The 19,953-nt window shown below is 36.1% G+C and overlaps 1 protein-coding gene across 2 annotated transcripts; it reads right to left on the reverse strand.

Moving 5' to 3' along the window:
* Window positions 1-1,392: 1,392 nt before the first annotated feature.
* hoatz (HOATZ cilia and flagella associated protein) lies at window positions 1,393-17,707 on the reverse strand. Of its 2 annotated transcripts, XM_007245238.4 has the most exons (6): window positions 17,366-17,669; window positions 16,120-16,155; window positions 15,964-16,034; window positions 7,678-7,737; window positions 6,011-6,063; window positions 1,393-1,562 (listed from the first exon to the last, which is right to left on the reverse strand). In XM_007245238.4, the coding sequence occupies exons 1-6, from the start codon at window positions 17,556-17,558 to the stop codon at window positions 1,496-1,498; spliced, it is 480 nt and encodes a 159-aa protein (XP_007245300.3). In that variant the 5' UTR covers window positions 17,559-17,669; the 3' UTR covers window positions 1,393-1,495. The 2 variants fall into 2 exon arrangements, with proteins under 2 accessions (XP_007245300.3, XP_049331455.1); XM_049475498.1 differs by lacking the exon at window positions 1,393-1,562 and having other exon boundaries at window positions 4,510-6,063; window positions 17,366-17,707.
* Window positions 17,708-19,953: the final 2,246 nt, after the last annotated feature.

Here is a 19,953-nt window from a genome sequence, read left to right on the forward strand (position 1 = left end):
TGCCAAATCCGATTTTTTAAAATCCGATTGGAGTCACTTTCATATTTGTTCCTTTATCAGACATGTGTCCAATCCATGTACATACATGAATGTGAACAGTCAAATTGGAATTTTGTACCAAATCTGATCTGAACAAAAAATTGGATTTGAGCAATGTGGCTTGTAATGTGAACGTAGCCAATGACTCAAATCTGATTTAAAAACATTTGATTTGGCATGTTCACACAGCCATAAAAAAAACAGATGTGAGCCACACTGAGCAAAAAATAAGATTTGAGTCACTTCAGCCTGGTAATGTATACATTTTTTCTTTTTTTTACTGTCCTATTGCTTTTTCATTTTACAAATCATCCCGAAGCAGTAAAATAACTCACAATATGATTTTTTTTATTTGTCCAATGCAGCGGGCAACTAACACTCCTAACTATTTCTGACCTCATTTCCTTCTTCTCCCCTTTTCCTCCTCTATCACACTATTCCATATGGCCTCCTTTAGGCCCTGCCTTAAAATGTTTTCCTGTACTGCTAATTGTACATCATTAATAAGTCGCTTTGGATAAAACTGTAATGTAAAATGCAAGTTTTTGATTGGCTGATAAATGTCACTTCTGTTGGATATCAGGCCTCAATCTGTATTAAATGCAGGAATACAAAAAAAGAAGAAAATAGATGTGGTCTATTTCAAAGGGTCTAAAAGAAACTGAAGAGGAACACAACAACTACATGTATAAAAGTAACAAAACAAAACACAAAACACACGAATAATATAAAAGACAAGTACAAAATTAGATGAGCATTAATGATTTCTCATTTTTATGTATTTATTTGTTTAAAAGGTGTCCACGACCCGCGCAGAATGTGTCTGTGACCCGCTTTTGAGAATCACTGCTTTATACTAGTCCTAAGAGTGTGGATTTGACAGTTTAGTGTACAACATATTAATTTTGCTACATAAACTTATATCACTGCAAGTTCTCCTGCTGCCGCTACACTGCTGTACCTTATCCACTCATTATTCACCATCTTCTTCACTGCTAATGGGTATGAGACATCTTTAAACAAAACAAGAATTCTCATTTTTTATTGTACATCAGCTATCTCACATGGCCTGTATATTTAATCAGAATGAACCTATTTCATTACAGGTTTTATTTACAAGCTCTAGTGTATGTGGCCTAGTCATCATTGATCTCAGCATTACTTTAATAGCTGATGTGAAGGTTGTTATATGAGCATCAGTGAGGCCAGGAATCGAGTGATTAGTCAGAGTTGGTAGAGTTGGTGAGGTCATGTTAAAAAGATGAGGACATGAGGACATCTTCACACTTTTTTTTTTTTTTAACTTGGCCATACTCCCTGTTAAACACACCAAACATGACATATCACACAGTATTACATTTAAACATTTATTATCAACTGTACAAGATAAAACAAATATACTAAACACTTTGGTAAACAATTCTTTGGGATATTTTATTCAGCTGAGGGAAGGCTTTCACGTGAGTGCTTGGACTTCCTTTATGTCCTCATCCAGAGTCTCAGAAGGAGTCTGTATATAACACCTGTAAAAACGTAATACAATACATAATATTTAACAAGTAGACACGAACAGACATTCAGCTTACTGGCTGAATAAAAAAGGGAAAATACTAAAAATACAAAAAAAACACCCTGAATGTGTGCTAGCCAGGTAAACGTACAGCCTCCTCTCTGTGGGGTTAGTTTTAATAGTGTTAACTAAGTTTACTGATTATAAACAATCAGAGATGGAAGGGTTTACTACTGTAAGTACTACTGAAAAGATTACTACTTTTTATTTTTGCACTACAAGACACACTTAAAAGTCTTTAAGTTTCCCAAAAATCATCAAGCGCCTCATAATCTGGTGCGCCTTATGTATCAATTTTACCAGACATTCGCAGTTCAGAGGTGAGTGTATTTGGCTGTAGTCTGCGTGTTTACTTTGTTAAAACACGCTACGTGGGATGAACCGCTAGCTAATATCACCTTGGCTCACTGGAACACTCATATGGAGTCAAAAAAGGGTCATAAAGATTTTGAGTTTGTAAAACAGAAGTCACAAATGTACTGAAACTTGTAACTGCGTTTAAACAACTGCATGCACGAAAATCCAAATCCACAAATTAACTGGAATGTGCAAACTTGAAACAGAAAGTAATATTAATAATAATTCAAATGTACAAATGCGAAAAAATATTTTAATTATATATAAATATATATTTTTTAATTTGTAAATCCAATCTCTTCAATGTGTGAATCAGTACTGCTCAAATGGCTTAAGCTGGGTCAGACCAAAAATCACATTGAATTTGTGAGGTTGTAAATGTGACAGTGGGTGTTTTTCACTGTGGAGCTAAAAATCCTCTCATTCACATTCTCTGCTGCGGGTGCGAAGCTCTAGCTGCAGTTGCGAATTTTGACCCTGTTTTGACGCCTGATTGATGAACCAATAGGAAAGCTTTATCTGGACCAATCAGATTACGGGGTTTGTTTAACCAATCAGAACAATGGGTGGGTCTCTGCAGCTCAGAGTACTGGGCATGTCAAAAGGTGGTCGTCTATTGGTCTATTGGAGCTGACGTTCCACGTGGCCGCCATTTTGGAGTCGGCCACCATGCGCCCCCCAGTGGATCAATTTACACTGAGGAAGGAGTTTAATAAACCGATAATATTCACAACTCACAAACCAATTTACACACGGTTTGGTTTGTTACAAACAGCAGAGATGTAGTAATGATACAGGACGCTGTCACACATTACAAATATGTGCTTTCATGCTGAAATACTTTACATTATGCTCTTTATCAAAGACAGACATATGGTATAGCATATTAATTAGTACATAAATTAATTAATTTATTAATATATATATATATATATATATATATATATATATATATATATGTGTGTGTGTGTGTGTGTGTGTGTGTGCATCTATGTACATAAATATAAAATTAATTCATATAATTAGAACATAATATAAAGTATTTCAGCATGAAAGCACGTATTTGTAATGTGTAAATCAGGTAAAAAATTGGTAGAGTTATGAATATTATTGTTTTATTAAACTCCTTCCTCTGTGTAAATTAATCCACCGGGGGCGCATGGTGGCTGACTCCAAAATGGCGGCCACACTTTCGACACGCCCACACCTTTCGACACGCCCAGTACTCTGAGCTGCAGAGACCCACCCATTGTTCTGATTGGTTAAACAAACCCCGTAATCTGATTGGTCCGGATAAAGCTTTCCTATTGGTCCATCAATCAGGCGTCAAAACAGGGTCAAAATTCGCAACTGCAGCTAGAGCTTCGCACCCGCAGCAGAGAATGTGAATGAGAGGATTTTTAGCTCCACAGTGAAAAACACCCACTGTCACATTTACAACCTCACAAATTCAATGTGATTTTTGGTCTGACCCAGCTTAAGCCATTTGAGCAGTACTGATTCACACATTCAAGAGATTGGATTTACAAATTAAAAAATATATATTTATATATAATTAAAATATTTTTTCGCATTCGTACATTTGAATTATTATTAATATTACTTTCTGTTTCAAGTTTGCACATTCCAGTTAATTTGTGGATTTGGATTTTTGTGCATGTAGTTGTTTAAACGCAGTTACAAGTTTCAGTACATTTGTGACTTCTGTTTTACAAACTCAAAATCTTTATGACCCTTTTTTGACTCCATACACTCAGGGTTTATCTGTATAAATGCTTGCAGAACTTCAGAAATTGAATTTTTCATCCGCCTGGTACCCACTGCCAGATCTCACTTGAACTTCGTTCATTAATGTTGCCTTGACATGAGCATGCTGGCTCAACTGGTGTTTAACCTGACTCACAAGATGAGATAATGACCTCACTATGCTTATACAGCTCACCTAACTAATACAGGTATGGGCATTTCCAATCCATCCATTTTATCATTTTGCTTACTGCTGTAACATCAATTTTGGTGTCAGTGTATACAATGTAGTTAAGTTTGATCTTTTTTGGTTACTTGCTGCTCTACTTTGAGGACTAAAATAAATTGGACTGTCCCTTTTTAATAATCTTATTGATTTGGATGCAGATATTTCTGTGTTTTCAGGCTTGAACTCTCATTGGGACTTGTATTGATTCTTAGTCCTTAAATTAATTGTTATGCCTAGCCCCTCAGTCTAATGATAGCAAAACCATTACTATGCTACTTGTGAATGCTTTCTGGCAAGAAAAATAAAAAGATATGGATGAAACCATATACAGCTTTGGAAAAAAATAAGACACCACTTAAAAAAATATGAATTTCTTTGATTTTAATTGAAAACCTCTGGAATATAAACAAGAGGAAGATGTATGATCACAAGCCATCAAACCAAACTGAAGTGCTTGAATTGCTGCACAAGGAGATGCATAAAGTTATCCAAAAAGCAGTGTGTAAGACTGGTGGAGGAGAACAGGCCAAGATGCATGAAACTGTGATTAAAACCAGGGTTATTCCACTAAATAAAACTTCTTAAAACTTTATGAATATGAACTTGTTTTCTTTGAATTATTTGAGGCCTGAATACTCTGCATCTTTTTGTTATGTCAGCCATTTCTCATTTTCTGCAATAAACGACAATATTTTGGGGATAAATGTTGTCCGTACTTCATAGAATAAAACAATGTTCATTTTACTTAAACATGTACCTATAAATAGCAAAATCAAAAAAACTAATTCAGAAACTGAAGTATTTTTTTTCTAGAGCTGTATATAGAGCTTTGGTGCAATGCAAGCGTGAATACACACATACTGTACATACAAAGCTATAAATGCTAAAAACCTAAAAACCAATTGTAAAGTTAACAAAATTTAAATCAAATTTAAATCCACCCTACATACCAGAGTATTGGTGAACACCCCACACTATAAGATACAGAGTTGTAAATATTAAACATATTTAATTTTTTCGATATACTATTGCGGCAGCCCAGACTGAGAGAAGATCAGAGGACTATAGATTGGATTTCTGACTCCACACACTACAGGAGCATTTGGGAAATTCATCATTCACGATCACCCTGATATCGGGAGACATTTTAAGCTTGAAAGGAAAGAGGGAATCAGCCTGATAATCTGTAGCATGGGCCAGGCCTTATCTGTAGTGTTGGCATCCAATGCTACATTGTACCACACCCCCGTAAAGACGTTTATATAGGAGTCTGATATGCACCCCACCATCCCCCACCCCCAAGCTATACAGACATAATTTAATGATACACACATCCTAGAAATTTTTTATCAGCAGTAAAGAAAGCGCTGCACTTTTCATCCTCACCTAAGCCGCCAACTCATACCCACAGAGTAGCCGTCTACAGTGATTTAGCCAAAGTGTTACAGAGTGAAGCTGGTCATACATTAATCAGCAAAAGAAGTGTTTTATATAGTAAGACAGTAAATCAATAGACTTGAACTGTCCTGACCGAACTGTGGCTTGTTAACGTCCCCGGGGATCGTCAACTGAGAGAAAAACTTTAAAGATCCCATCAATATTCAAGTTGTGATCAATTTTTCATCTGATAACACTCCATTAATCACACATTTGCCAAAGTAAGTTGGCTAGTTGGCATCCAGAAAAACCCCATCATAATTCTTCATCAGTGCACAATATTGGGTCATTTCTTATTTTTCTTTCAGAAACACAAACACACAGATCACTTTTCCCTATACCTGTAAAGTTGGAGCGATTCCTCTACTAGAGACTAGCCACTTATTTGTTTTCCTTTCTTTTCAATTAGCAGTGATTTATAGGCGCAGGCTCAGCAAAACAGCGTCCCCTCCCACTTTCTCTAGCAGTAAATTCCCAGTCAGGATAGGGTTACTGCCTCTGCCTCTGCACGATCAATGCAGGGCTCTATCACCCAGCATGCCCCTTTATGGTAAGCAATTCAAGTCATCATTGCTCTGCTACTGTTTCCCCACAGGAATCTAACATTTAAAGGATCATATTGTCTCTGGTACCTTTCAGTCTGGTCTGATCTTCTTGGTCTGTGCTGGAGGGATATCATCTCTTTCTGTTGAGAAGAAAGAATATTAAAGAGTTCACAATCATGAATAGACACAATTTCCAGAATATTAGGACAATCAAAACGAAGTATAGATTCAAAACAATCTAATCTAACAGAAAGTTGTTACTCAGACTGTTCTTCGTGTACCAAATAGTGATTCCACATTAATTTACACTGTTAAACTTCAGATCCTACATGTATCGGAGGAAGCATGTGTCAGTCTTCGCCCTCCAGGTGTGTTGGAGCATTACTAGTGATAGGGGGAGTCCTAATGAATGGGTTGAGTAAATGGCCGTATAAATTGGGGAGAAAATGGGGAAAAAAAAAAAATTATAAATCCATTGCCCTTGAAGGAAATGGTCTCTGGCACAAGAGAAGAAAGAAGGTTGCTTGCATTATGTGTGTTAGCCTCGACAAAGATCTTTTCCACAAGGGGCCAATGGGTGAACTCTGCAAATTTTAATCAGTTCTTTGTTTTACGTGGTTACAACACACCCACACAAACACACCAGGAGAACTGACTGTCTGAACACCACCTTTATCTGAGAAAATGAAATCGCATTCAGATCAATGTTTGGCTGTGTAAACATCTTTTAATCCTCATACATATTTTGTATTTTATTCTCAACAGCAGCAGCAATCTTTACATTCTTAGTTTTTGACCATGTTTTTTTGCAGTGGTGGCGAGAAACAGAAAGAGGCAAAAAATAGCTATATATACACAGCGGTACAAGTTCCTTAATCTCACATTAGTGCAAAGTAAGCACTAATGTGCTATATTGTATTTTATGCAATAATATCGCCAACATTTATGAGTACCGTGAACAATATTATACCCTGAAATATTGTGCCATACCACCAGCTTCTAATAATGACATCAGGGTACTTTTTGTTGCTGTTTTTAGGTAAAGATAAATTCACACTGTTCTCATCTCCCATTATATATCTACTAGAGATAGATTATATCTGTCCAGTTTTATTTATTGTACTACAGTCCTGGAGATATGGAGATATTTGGAGTGCAAATCTCAGTTAGGGGTGTGCCACATCATATCGTATGCAGTAATAAAATTTAAAAATAAAAAAATTTCATTTTGTTGCAGTAGCGTATTATTGAAATATATATTTTTAATTCAGAGTTTTGTCATATTGCTATTACTTTTTTTGGGGCCATATATCTCACAACTAAAGAACACATAATCAAACACTGGCTATGAGAGTCTGACTAAATATGACTGGTAGGCTACACAGCAAGGAGGAGGATAAAGCACCAGCAACCTCTAATCATCACCCTTTTCCCCAGAGAGACATGAGAGCCCAGTGGGGGGATCTGTTCCATCCCTCTCCACTCCTCCTATTACTGGGGAGGCCAGATTCAGAAATGCTGAGGCTCTGAGGAAAAAAGTGCTGAGGAGAGGGAGAGAGCACTCTAATGGATAGAGAAATAAAACACTTGGCTGTCTAGAAGAGTCCTCCTTCACTCTGTCCAAATCTGAGTAGGCAGTTAACTGGGGTGATTCCTATTCATGTTTCCAGCTAGACAGAAATGATCCAGATGGGAACCAGCAATATAGTTTTATGAAGGAGGTGAAATTGATTGATTCCATTTCTAATCTTTACCTTAATTCGCTCTTCTCTCTGCTTCTTTAGGAGCACCATGATCTCATCTCGTTTTTTTGCCTTTAAGAGAAAAATACGAAAAACAAAGTGGCATGTTATACAAGAGGCCATTTTTTATTTTTTATTTTATTTATAAAGCATATTTTGCAACAGATACTTTACCAAAGCAGTCATTTTGGATCAGACCCTTGATGAGCAACAAGCACCGGTAAAGCTCCCTAAAGATGTGAGAAAGAAACACTAATGCTAAACCCAAGGAACCAAGACTCCCTATCAGAAAACAAGACGAGTAGAGAGAGCTAAAATAAGAGGTGTAAACATCTTAAAAAGATGACAAAGAGAAGCATGTGGACAAAAAGTACAAAAGACCAAGACTCAAAAGGAAATGCTTCCAAAGAATAGGAAGAAAAGCTTAAAGGAAATAATACTCAGGTTTATGAGGGAGAAAAGTTGAAAATAAAATAAAGGGACAAAATAAAAAGCCCCCATAGAGCATAAGAAGAGGAAATATTAAACAAATGTAAAGCTCACTAGATACCAAGACTGCCTAGCCTTGTAAATCTCCCTAGAACAAAAGGGAAGATGAGAAAACAAAGACTCATAGGAAAAAGTTCCCTAAGAAGTCTATATTATACTATATTATATTTTATTTTATTTTAAAATAATGTTCTAAATAATAAGCTCCATAAGACCACACCAAAAACCCAAATTTAGTTTGAACTCAAATAAATTAAGCCTGTTTTATGTAAAATTGAATATTTCCAAACATTACATAACTATTTTAAATAAGGTGAACATTTGTGGCCACGGTTACATTCAAACAGAGATCTTTGAGTTGAATTAACTTTTAATTTGAGCTTAGTCTGTTGGCATTGGTATCCATCTATTAGCATATTGGGTGTGTCTGCCAGTTTCTGACACTTACTGTCAATGTGTAGTCATTCACCAGTATACCGTAAGTAACGTGTAGGTCAAATATTATGATTAACTGCCTTTAAAGATCAAAAGAGAGAGTCTGAGAGGAACCAGGACCCAAGGACATGAAAATTACATAAAAATGCATAGCTGAGAGGAACCATGACTCAAAATGAAAAGTTCACCAGTAGCACAAGGAAGAAATGCTGAGAGGAGCAAGAAAGGGAGAAGGAGGAAAAAGCCTGAAGTGGCCAAAATAAAAATAAATAGCTCCCTAACAGGATGATTAAAAAAGCTGAAAGTAGGACATACTTAGGTGTATGAGAGGGAAAATTAGAAAGAACCTTACAGTCAAAATAAAAAGCCCCAAAATGTATGATAAGAGTAACTAAAAACATTATCAAAATTTCTCCCTATGGGCAGAATAAAGAAAGTCTGAGAGAAATCAAGTCACAAAATAAAAGTTCCCAAAAGAGAATAAGGACGAAAAGCTGAGAGAGACCAAGACTCAAATCAAAAGGCTTCCAAACAGGATGGACAAGAAAGAAAGGCTTAGAAGACCAATACTGAACATTAAAAAAAAAAACTCCTTAAGAAAATGAAGTAGGGAAGCTTAGAGAACCAAGACTCAAATCAAAAAGCTCCCTAAGAGGATGGATAAAGATTAAAAGCTGCAAGGACAAATACCTTAAATGAAAAACTCCTTATGAAAATGAAGGAGGAAAGCTAAGAGAACCGAGACTCAAACAGAACAGCTACCTAAGAGCATGATAAAGAACTCTCTATGATCAGGAGATACTAACAGCTGAGAGATACTAAGCTATTCCTTTTCCTTTTTTTCCTGCAAGATGTTCAAGTCATCCTTTTATAAGTACGCACTACAGCATGTAAAATGTGATTTAACCAATGTGCCATGGACTGATAATGGATATTATGGGGTATCATGAAAGTTATTTAATCCCAGGTAAAGTGCTGGCACAGGGATTCATGTAGCAGGTGCTATTCATGATGCTAATCAATTTATGACAAAAGATTAACTGTGACGTGATGATCTCTATCGTAATCTAAATTAAAACAAAATGATTAGATGGCTGTGGACTATAGACACCTGTATCTCTGTTAAAAAATGAACTACGCGCATATGTCACTGTTGCTGCTGAGAAAGCAACAATGAGCTTGCGGTGGCAGCCAACAGCTGCAACTGCTAAACAAGCCTCATAACTCTCATATAGCACTCCCACTTTCTGGCTACTGGCTGGCTGGAGTTTAATGTCATTTGATTGATTCCACCGCGAATATGGCCTCTGTAGCCATTTATCAAGACATGATTTCACAGCAGGTTAATCAGTTACAGTAATGTAATGCGGTGTCCAATTTGATTATTTTCGTTAGCTATAAACATTATTCATGCTACACTCTAATACAATACCCATAAAGTCAAATCAGAAGGAGTTTACCTCACCAAAGGAACCTGATCGTCTATAAATTCTATGTAAAAAAACTGCACAACTGCCAAAATACATTATCCACAATACAAAAACAGCAGTGTATAAACTGTTCATGTCATAATTCCTCATGTTCTAATTCCAGATGCTGAATGAAAAAAAATGGCACAATTGACTTTGCCTCCAGCATTAAGTAAGTCTCTGTGATGGAAAGGGCTCTTTTTCCTAATAAAACCAGCCATTTCTCTCTAGATCTCTACATCGGAGGCCTCGGAAAAGAGGGTTAATTAGTTAAGAGGAGTCGTATGAAACGAATTCGGTCTCGAGAGGCCCATCAATCCTAGGGCTTCCATGTTGATTGCTCTCAGTGGGCCAGTGGAGAAATGAGAAGGCTGTGGATTCACTCTTGTGTAAATGCAGCCTGCTTCATTGTAAAGTCGAGCTGAAAATGACAGTAAGTCACTTAAGAATGGGCCACTGAAGAGCACCACATTGGAAAGTTCATGAAATTCACGCACTAGAAAATGATGCAGGATCCATTTAGAGAGATTTGATGCTTAGGTTGAATTAAATGCTTCACAGTACCTGAATCCTGAATGTCCTAAAGTCCTAAAAAGGGTTTCTGACAGAGAACCATCCCTAAGTATGAAATAAAATCAAAAGTAAGACTTATTCTATTTTTTTAAAACAGGAAAGATAATAAACATGCATTTAATTAATGAAAGTTATTCATATACGAAAATAAACAACAACTGGATACTGAAAACGTGAGACTGCAGGGTTGCAGTACTCCAGTCCTGGAGGGTCTATCTCCAGCAAAGTTGTGCTGGAGTGCTACTAACCTTCAACACCTATCTAATACACATCAATGCTACTTTTGGGAATTCGGAATGATCGGAATTCATGTGACTTTTACGTCCAGACATCCTTTGAGGAGAAGGTAAAATGAGGGAAGGATAGTAAGTTAACAGACTCATAAAAATTCAAGCTGATGTCTTTATCCAATGCCACGCACTGTAATTAAACTTTGGGCGTGCATTTCCACAGAGAAACACAACTACAAGTGGAAATGGAGGAGCTACTGAAGTGGAGGTCATGTGACCTGAAAGCCAAAAAACTCACTGGTCCTCCTGTTTTTTCAGCTGCAGTCCGGATGCAAGAGATTTATCAGTAGAAGTAGAGTAGAAGTGTGAAATATTTTTCACAGATGTCCACCTGAGAAACTAATCCCGTCCGGATAGGGCTCTACTCACTTTTACTTTTACTCATTCTCTCCAATCAAGCATGTGGCCAGCAAATGGTGTTGAACTTACAAGTATATTAAAGTTTAGCTGTACACCACTGCTGTAAATACAACTGGTAAGAAAAAACAGTTGATCAACTGTGTAAACATATTTGTGGCAGTGTACCTCCTGGTGAGAAATTTGAGTGAAGCACAGTAGTTGTTAAGACTAATTGCCTGACATGCGTACACCATCTGTTAGTCAGACAATTTTGCCTTTAAATAACTTGGCCAGTTTTGGACTAGAACATATCATTTTTAGCAATGACTCTAGGTTCAGCTTGGGATTCGTTGACAGTAGAGTTTGATTAGGGTGGCCTTGTGTTGTGCGCTTCAATACTGATTTCACTATGGAGTGACAGACTGCCATAACTGCTGATATACTGTATATCTTATGTCTTTGTATCAACTTGCTTCTTCATTTCTGACTGTCATATAATATGAATTTGAGTTTTGCCTTATATTATTAGAAATGTTAATAAATATATATAAACAAGCACACACACACCCACAAACACACACTTCCAGTACAGAGCTGAATCCCGTTGAGGGATACACAGACATTCCCTGAATTCTCCTAACCCCTCTCAGATGAATTGATCTGCAGTGTACACACTGCAGGCTTTGGCCCGCTAATCCGATTAGTGGCTGCGGTTAGTGGGACGCGGCAGGAGATGCAGGCTCCACAGGCACATTCATCACATCGGGTGCGCAGGGCTAAGTGGGGCTAAGAAGCTCGTTAAAGATGCCAGCCTCTGAGATAGCATTACCGAATTGGCTCCCTGGTGGTTCTGCAGTGGGAGAATTTACACGGGCTGGACAGCGGAGGAGCATTCTAAATCACAGAGCTCCAGACTCCTTTTATCACATTAGTCTTGTTTCAAAGCATCAGGTGCACGGAGGAAATGGACAATCACTCAGGAGAGTTTTATCACCTGATAACACATCTGAAGCTGTAAATATTATTTAGGGGAGTCATGCAGTCTGGTAAGGGAAGGCGATATGAATTGAAAGATTTATAAGATTTGTTGAGACTCTGAAAGATTAGAGTTCTGAGATATCAAAAGAGTAGACATGAAAAATTACAAAATAAAGATCAATAATAATAAATATACAAACCATATAAACTGTACAGACCGTTACAGTTAATACAATGTTTACATTTGGAGATTTTGGCACAGGTCTCAGCACAGCACCGAACCACAGTTAAATAGAACTCTGTCCACATGTTTGTGAATACCCCATATAATAAACGCATACAGCTGATACAGATATGATAGAGAAGTACACACACACACACAACTTGTCTAGTCACACTAGAGACATGCTTCCCTTCCAACAAGTACTGGGCGATTTGCATAAATGTATATCATGGTATTTTGCACGATTCTGACGGTTTCACAGTATATCACAATATTATTAATTTTTTATTATTTTTTATATATATATTTTTTGGCATGACTGGGCTTAAACATAGTTTTGTGACCTACTGTACTGTTGAGAGTACATAAAATAGAAAACGCTAAGGCTTTAAATTAAGGCTTTAATTACTATTGGGTTTACACAATATATGAAGAAATCAGACATTGAGAGAAAAACAGTTGAAGAATGTAAAAAAAGAGATACTCCAACAACTTTAACACAACTTTCTTTTCAAAGCAAGCTTTAAATATTTTATTTCCATGAACACTATAAATGGACCTAAAATACTCAATGTTTATTCAAAAGAGATATTTCTTAAATGTTATGCTGCACAAGTAAGACACAAGTTTAATATTTGATATTTAATTACAATATATTATTATTGAAGCCATCAGGTGCATTAAATATTTAAGCAGCTAGTTATCAGTTCATCACAATTTCCTTGGTTCTCCAGTTAACAAATACTCTCAGTTCAGTGTGTCTTAATATTATCCTTCAAGTTACAGTATTAATATATTCAAACAGGGCTATAGTTACTCATATTGCAAGGAGCAGCAGCAGAAGCTCCAGGAGTTATGTTCTCGTCTTACTCCAGGCAGGACAGCGTGAGGCTGCACCACAGCTCGCTATATTTGGTTCGTAACTTTTATTGGCAACTGGTATTTACAGACATTCATACAGACATACATACAGACGTTTAGGGTGCCATTATCATTAGATATCGGTAATCATAGAATGCCTCTGAGCCAATCACACTGCAAATTTGGAAAGATCTTAAACTAGTTCTATTGTGGAGCAACTAACCTGCACTAAACCAAGTTTAGTGCAGGTTTATTCAGCATACAATGCCACACAGGTCAATATTATTTTGTAGATAGTTCCTACATCCTCTGGCCAAACCAGATTCAATCAAGCTGCTGCAATTTCAGACCAATCTAGCCTAAATTGCAGGGGCGTGTGGCTGCATTCGCCTCAGTCATTTTACACTGCGATCTTAAGTGCTCTGCGCTGCGGGTGGGAGGTTCATTTTGTTAATGCAGTCTGCTGAGCCTTTTTGCGTAAAGCCAGCAGATTCTGCCTGCCAGATCCACACCCAGCAAAACCCCTCTGATCCCAAGTCATCTTTCATCAGAGATCTATAACTGCCCATCGCAGCTGCCTCCCAATCTACTATTAGTGCTATCATACAGCTTCACACAACAGAAGAAAGCTCAATTGAACTTTGGCTGAATAATAAATGTATTACATCAACATAATTTTGCATTTAATGTTACTAACTACGGGTCAATAGCCGTGTTGATAAAATATACTCTATCCTATTCATGTGAAAAAGGGTATATATTTGAATGAGTCAGAATAAATGCACTGGTTTTGCAATACAAATCTACAGTAGATGGGTGTAATATGTCATCTATGCTGATCTACTGATAAATCATCTTTAGAGATAATTGTGAGTGCACTGTTCTGTCATCTTGGGAATCTGTACCTTCGTTGTAGCTATACATAGAGGAATACTGGGAAGTACAAGTATTTTTTTTTAAATAACAGTCCTATTGGCAACCATGATAATGCACCAAGAAAAAGTTGTTGAAAGAGCACAAAACATTATATGTGTAAGTAAAAAGACCACTTAAAAATGATGAGTTTCTTTGATTTTACCAAATTGAAAACCTCTGGAATATAATCAAGAGAAAGTTGGATGACCACAAGCCATCAAACCATACTGAACTGCTTAAATTTTTGCACCAGGTGTGGCATAAAGTTATAGAGTAGAACATGCCAAGATGCATGAAAACTGTGATTAAAAACAGGGTTATTCCACCAAATAATGATTTCTGAACTCTTAAAACGTCATGAATATGAGCTTGTTTTATTGCATTATCTGAGATCTGAAAGCTAGGCATCATGCATTTTGTTATTGCAGCCATTTCTCTCTTTTTTTTTTAATAAATGCTCTAAATGACAATGTTCATTTTACTCAAACATATACATATATATAGCAAAATCAATCTGATTCAGAAACTAAATTGGTTTCTTAATTTTTTACAGAGCAGTATATGTATCACCTCTAGCCTGGATACTAGGTGAGATGCTATTGGGCACCTAGAAGGTGGGCAATTTGATGAATTGACAATCCTTCTTCTCTCAGTCCAATGATGTGGCCCTTCTAATAGGCTGTCAACCAGGCAAAATGTCTTTGAGTGCATTGTTGAGGCATATCTACCAGTCAAGTATCTCTCACCAAGAGGTGTACTACCCAAAAGTAGCTTCTAAGAGCCTTTGCATAAGACAGTTGTATACTTTTGGACTAGTGCATATTTCTGTGCAAATTAAACAAATCAACATTAAAGGTGGCATTTGTTTATACCTACATGACTGGTACATGAATATCGAAGCCATAAAGATTTAACTTGCAGAGTACGCCTGGTATTTGTTCTTTTCAAATTTGTATGTTTTCTCAACATCTGTTCCACTGCTATCCTGTATTTAATGAAGACTTCATATCTTATTCAGGTTCCACCACAAATGTATTGTGCATTTGTGACATAAGAATTTCCAAGTAATCAAATATGTATTGGCCCAGACTTAAAGCTTAATCACAGTTAATGAACCACAGCCAATGTGCAGCATCTTTGGTTGCCCATAAAGAAATTATGGTTCGCTGGCCAGCCATCAACAATAAAAAATTACAACTGAATTTTAAGATCTTAAAAAATCTTTGAACAACCCATTTAAGTCATGGTGAATTAAAATATAACAGCATATTTGAAAGCTTAATTACATTCTGTTCTCTCTGAGTATCATTGTGTTCTCACACACCGAGGCTTTCTGTGCTTTTTCCAGCAGTGATGTAATTACAGCAATATAAAATGGACATTGTGTTATGCATATCCTTTTTTCATATTTGAAGATTCAGAGAAGTGATGGAGGGCCACAGCCTATTGCACAAACGAGCACTAACATACATCATAGGCCACTTGAGCACGGAATCGAACCGTCATCCATTTGAGAGGATAAGTCATCTTCCAGCGCTATCAATACTTGGCCTGCAAAGCTAGTTTGAAGCCTTTCCTCTCAGAATTTCTCATTAAGCCTATGTTCTGGGTTTGTGCAAGTCATCATTATGGCAGTTATAACACTGACTTTTCAATTTCATTTTGAGTAGCTGTAATACCTCATTCTTATACAAGGACTGCAGTTTAGAGAGAGATTATTCCTCACCATTTCCATATACCTCTTCTTTTCATCCTGCATCTGTCGCTGATAAGCCTTCTGTAGGATCTCTTCATTTTCTGATGGGGAATTATGCAGTCAGATTGGGTTTATAAAATGAGGAAAGAATTGAAATGTAGAATAAAATAAGCTGAAGTTACTTACTGGAGTCTGCTGATTGCTTGGAACCACTATTGGTGGCTAAAAAAGAAAATGAAAATTATTATAATTTTCTTATCTTAAACCCAATTGCAAAATTATGCAATTACCTTACCAAGCTTACCAGATTCATCTTGAATGCAAATGGCTTACACAGCCTTTAAACCAAAATGATGAAGATCTTGAAGACATTTATGTCATCAGATCTTTAACAATATTTAAAAAATAGAAACATAAAAATACTGTCTACACAAACTCTGATAAACTCACTGTGTCTTGCCTCTGAGGAAAAGCATCTCTACTATGTATGCTGCCATCACTGTATTTAACTGTTGTGATGAAGTTTTAGAGGCATGATAAGTGTGTGAGATTTGTAATTTATTAGTGCCGAATTCGGTATTTCTAAGTAAAGTTAAAGGGCTTTTATTAAGAAGACTGTGCGTACATGCCACAGAGAGGGGGTGCTTTTCATGGCAGGGGTGCAGATTTCAGCACTACTATGGTGCCGAACTCAGCACCCCCGCCAGTAAAAGCACTCCCTCGCGGGAGAGGCTGTATGTGATATGATTATTTTTTTTATTATTTCTTAGAAGTCAGCATAGCTTAGAACAGCATCTTGGGTATTTTCCTTTTCAAAAAAAAAGTTAAAAGCCAAGAAGATGTACCTGTGCATTCCCTGGTGGGGGTGCTGAATTCGGCCAGCTGATGAAGTGCTCTGAATATTGCTGACTTGTGTATTATCCCTCTGCAATTGCATCTATAAGTGGTTTTAATTATTTTTTTGTTAGAAAAATATTAGTTTTTTTGTACTTTGCACCCTGTCTATTAATTCGTAAGGAAAAATCTTGCATCCATCATGTTGTTTTATTTTATTTTTTTGCTGTTTTTCTAGGTTTTTCTGAATTTCTAAAGACTTTTAAGGACTATTTCAGCCAGACCTGGTGAGAATTATGAAATTATTTTTGGAAGATCTTTTTGAAAGAATTTAAAAGACAGGATAAACCTAATTTTTTGGGTGTGTTTTACGCATTTATCAATCAAGGAGTAGTAAATATTGATTTTCTGTTCTGTGTGAAATTGGGGGTTAGTAAAACATGTATCTGCTCTTATATGAGGGTACCCTTTTTTGAAAACGTGTTATTAAAACATAACCGTTACAGTGGGATTCGCTGCAGCTTTTCGTATTAGTTTTGATGGAAAACAAACCCCTCTCTCTGAAATGCAGCTGTATAGTTAGGTGTCAGTAACTCACGCTGTGGGGTCTTGGCTATCTTCAGGCGCTGTCTGATGTCTACAGAGACCAGGCTGGACTCTACGGGCGGCTGGAGGGACAGAGAGTTCCAGAAGACCTTGGCGTAAGCTACGTCCTCCTGCGACGAGCCCTCAAACACCGTGAAATACTTCTCAAACTCCGACAGCGAGTCCAAATCATTCATGTCCTCCATTACACTCAGCTGCTGCTGCTCCTGTAGGCCGCAGCCCGATACTCTGAGAGTGAGCGGTCGGTAAGGAAGTGTTGCTACAGCGGTAGTGAAGGAGAGGGAGGAGGGGGGAGGGTTGTGTTGTGTCTCGGTAGTGTCAGGTAAACAGCCCGCTGAAACTGGAGCTTATTATTATTAATAATAAACGGGTTTAATAAACTATTACACCCAGGAAACATTACATGTATGTTTCAGTGATGATTTCAGAATATTTTTTTAATCTAGGCATAAATGTGCAGACTGAGAATAAATTAAACTTTTACTAATTACAGCATTTATTGCAGAAACTGTAAAAACTAGTGTTAATATAAAATAAAATAAAAAAAACTAAACATTAAAACAGCATGCAATTTATTAACCCTCCTGGATTAGTGTAACGTTTATAAGTTTAATTGTATTTGGGGCTAAATGCAAAAATGTAAAATTGAATTTCTTTATTGCATTTACTGCAGTGTAGAAGAAATAAGTTTTCACCCAGTTTTTATATTATTTAGCTTTTCCATCTCTGCCCCTTACAATCGGCATTTTTTCCCTGTTTTTTTCTATTTTTGCATCTTGTAACAAAAGTTATTTAGATTATACCATTAGATATAATCCAAAAAAGGATTTAAATGATTTTTTTTCCCTTAATTCTCTTTACAAAAGGCTAAAATTAGAAACTAGAAAATTGAAAACTTAATGAAAACAACTTCTTCTATACTGAATGTAAAAAATGAAAAGTTTTACTCCCAATTTTCTAATTTTAAATTTAGCTTGAAACGTTCAGCTTGACCCTACTGTTATGTTTAAGTTTGGAGATCTAGGAAAAAAGTTAAAAATATTTTTTCATTATAAAACTTCTTCTGCTTGCCTTAATTAGTGTAATCATAGTATAATATGAAAATGGTTCATCTCACATATTTGTAACCACCACCTGCAAAAACAAAAACTAAAACTAAATTGCAGTGTTATGTTTCAATTTTATGTACAACTATTGTGTTTTACATGTTAGTCTTTCAAAAGTAATAAAGTAGTGAAACATTAAAAAAAAGTTTAAACATGTATTTTTGTTTATGACAAATGAGTGAATTATCTTAATTGAACCACTACCTGTTAGAGGTAAGGAACACCGTTGCACTAAATATTGATAGAATAATTAGCAATGGGGTAAGTAATGAAATATTCACACTGCTTGTAAGGACTTTTTTGCTTTCAGACATCTTTTGATTAATTCAACATGCACTCTTAATATTACATCCCACTCTGTCCCTCCTTCATAAAACTGACTGACCCATCTTCAATTTCCAAACCCATCACAATCCAACCATTCTTATTAACATCACTAACCATGGCTAAAAAATATATACTTTTATAATGGAAAGACAGAAACAAACTATCTACAATTAGATGTATAACTTCCTTAGCAAATCATGCATCATTGGAAAAACTTTCTGCAAGCCTTAGAAGCCTTGGTCCACCTTTGACTCTTAATGATAAAAACAATATTATTAGATTTAGTTTTAAATATGTGAGTAGATCATTTGCCTAAATTAATAATTAAAGTTATACCATTGTTTTATATGTACACTGTTGTCCTGTGTGGTTAACTGTCTCGTAATGTGTTATATTGGATATATCTGGACCCATGGATTGTTTATGATAAACCCTGTATTAAACCCTGCTTTCAAAAAGGTTATATTATTAAAGTAAATATTATGTTAAGTTAAAGGTATTTTTTTGAATAGCAATTGAAACTTCCACACTATTTTTTTCAGTGTGAAACGAGCCTGTTTTATACTAAAACAAATATTATGTTAAAACTAAATTATTACTGCCACCAAATCCTTGTCTCTTTACAATACCAACTTAATTGAAGAAAAAAATTGTCAGTGACTAAAATAGCATTTCTATTAGTCAATTCTTCTCAGATTTTCATAAATATAAAGAACATCTGTCAGATTCTCTCTAAACTCTCAAATCACTCTAACAGATCACAATTGAAAAGGTCAAAAAGAAGTAATCTCACATTATCAGAAGATTTAGGTTATTGCTATAGTCAGACAGTACAGAATTAGATGTTTTTTGTTAGATTTTATTATTTTATATGAAGAAAATACATTTATTACATATGTATTACATATTCGAAAACACAATTACATAACAAACAAAAACACAATAAAATGGTACAATTTCTGTGTGTTGAGAAGTTCTGTTTATACCTGCTGTTCACCTGGTAGTGAGGTTAGTGATTACTGTACTGTAAAATGTAATCTACTAACTACACTGCCAGATGACCAAACAGTATCTGTCCTCAAGGAGACCACCAGAAGATCAAAGATCTACGCCACCATTAAGTACTTCACTCTGTCCAACATACTGC

This window comes from Astyanax mexicanus, chromosome 1 (assembly GCF_023375975.1).
Source record: "Astyanax mexicanus isolate ESR-SI-001 chromosome 1, AstMex3_surface, whole genome shotgun sequence".
NCBI lineage: Eukaryota > Metazoa > Chordata > Actinopteri > Characiformes > Acestrorhamphidae > Astyanax > Astyanax mexicanus.

What these genes read in the sequence shown, in the direction of transcription:
- hoatz (XM_049475498.1), bottom strand. Translation starts at nt 17,558, where the DNA reads ATGGAGGACATGAATGATTTGGACTCGCTGTCGGAGTTTGAGAAGTAT. An exon ending in AGAAGAGGTATATGGAAATG is followed by an intron (nt 7,738 to 15,963) that starts GTGAGGAATAAT and finishes TTTCTCTTAAAG; the next exon opens with GCAAAAAAACGAGATGAGAT. An exon ending in AGAGAGAAGAGCGAATTAAG is followed by an intron (nt 6,064 to 7,677) that starts GTAAAGATTAGA and finishes TCTTCTCAACAG; the next exon opens with AAAGAGATGATATCCCTCCA.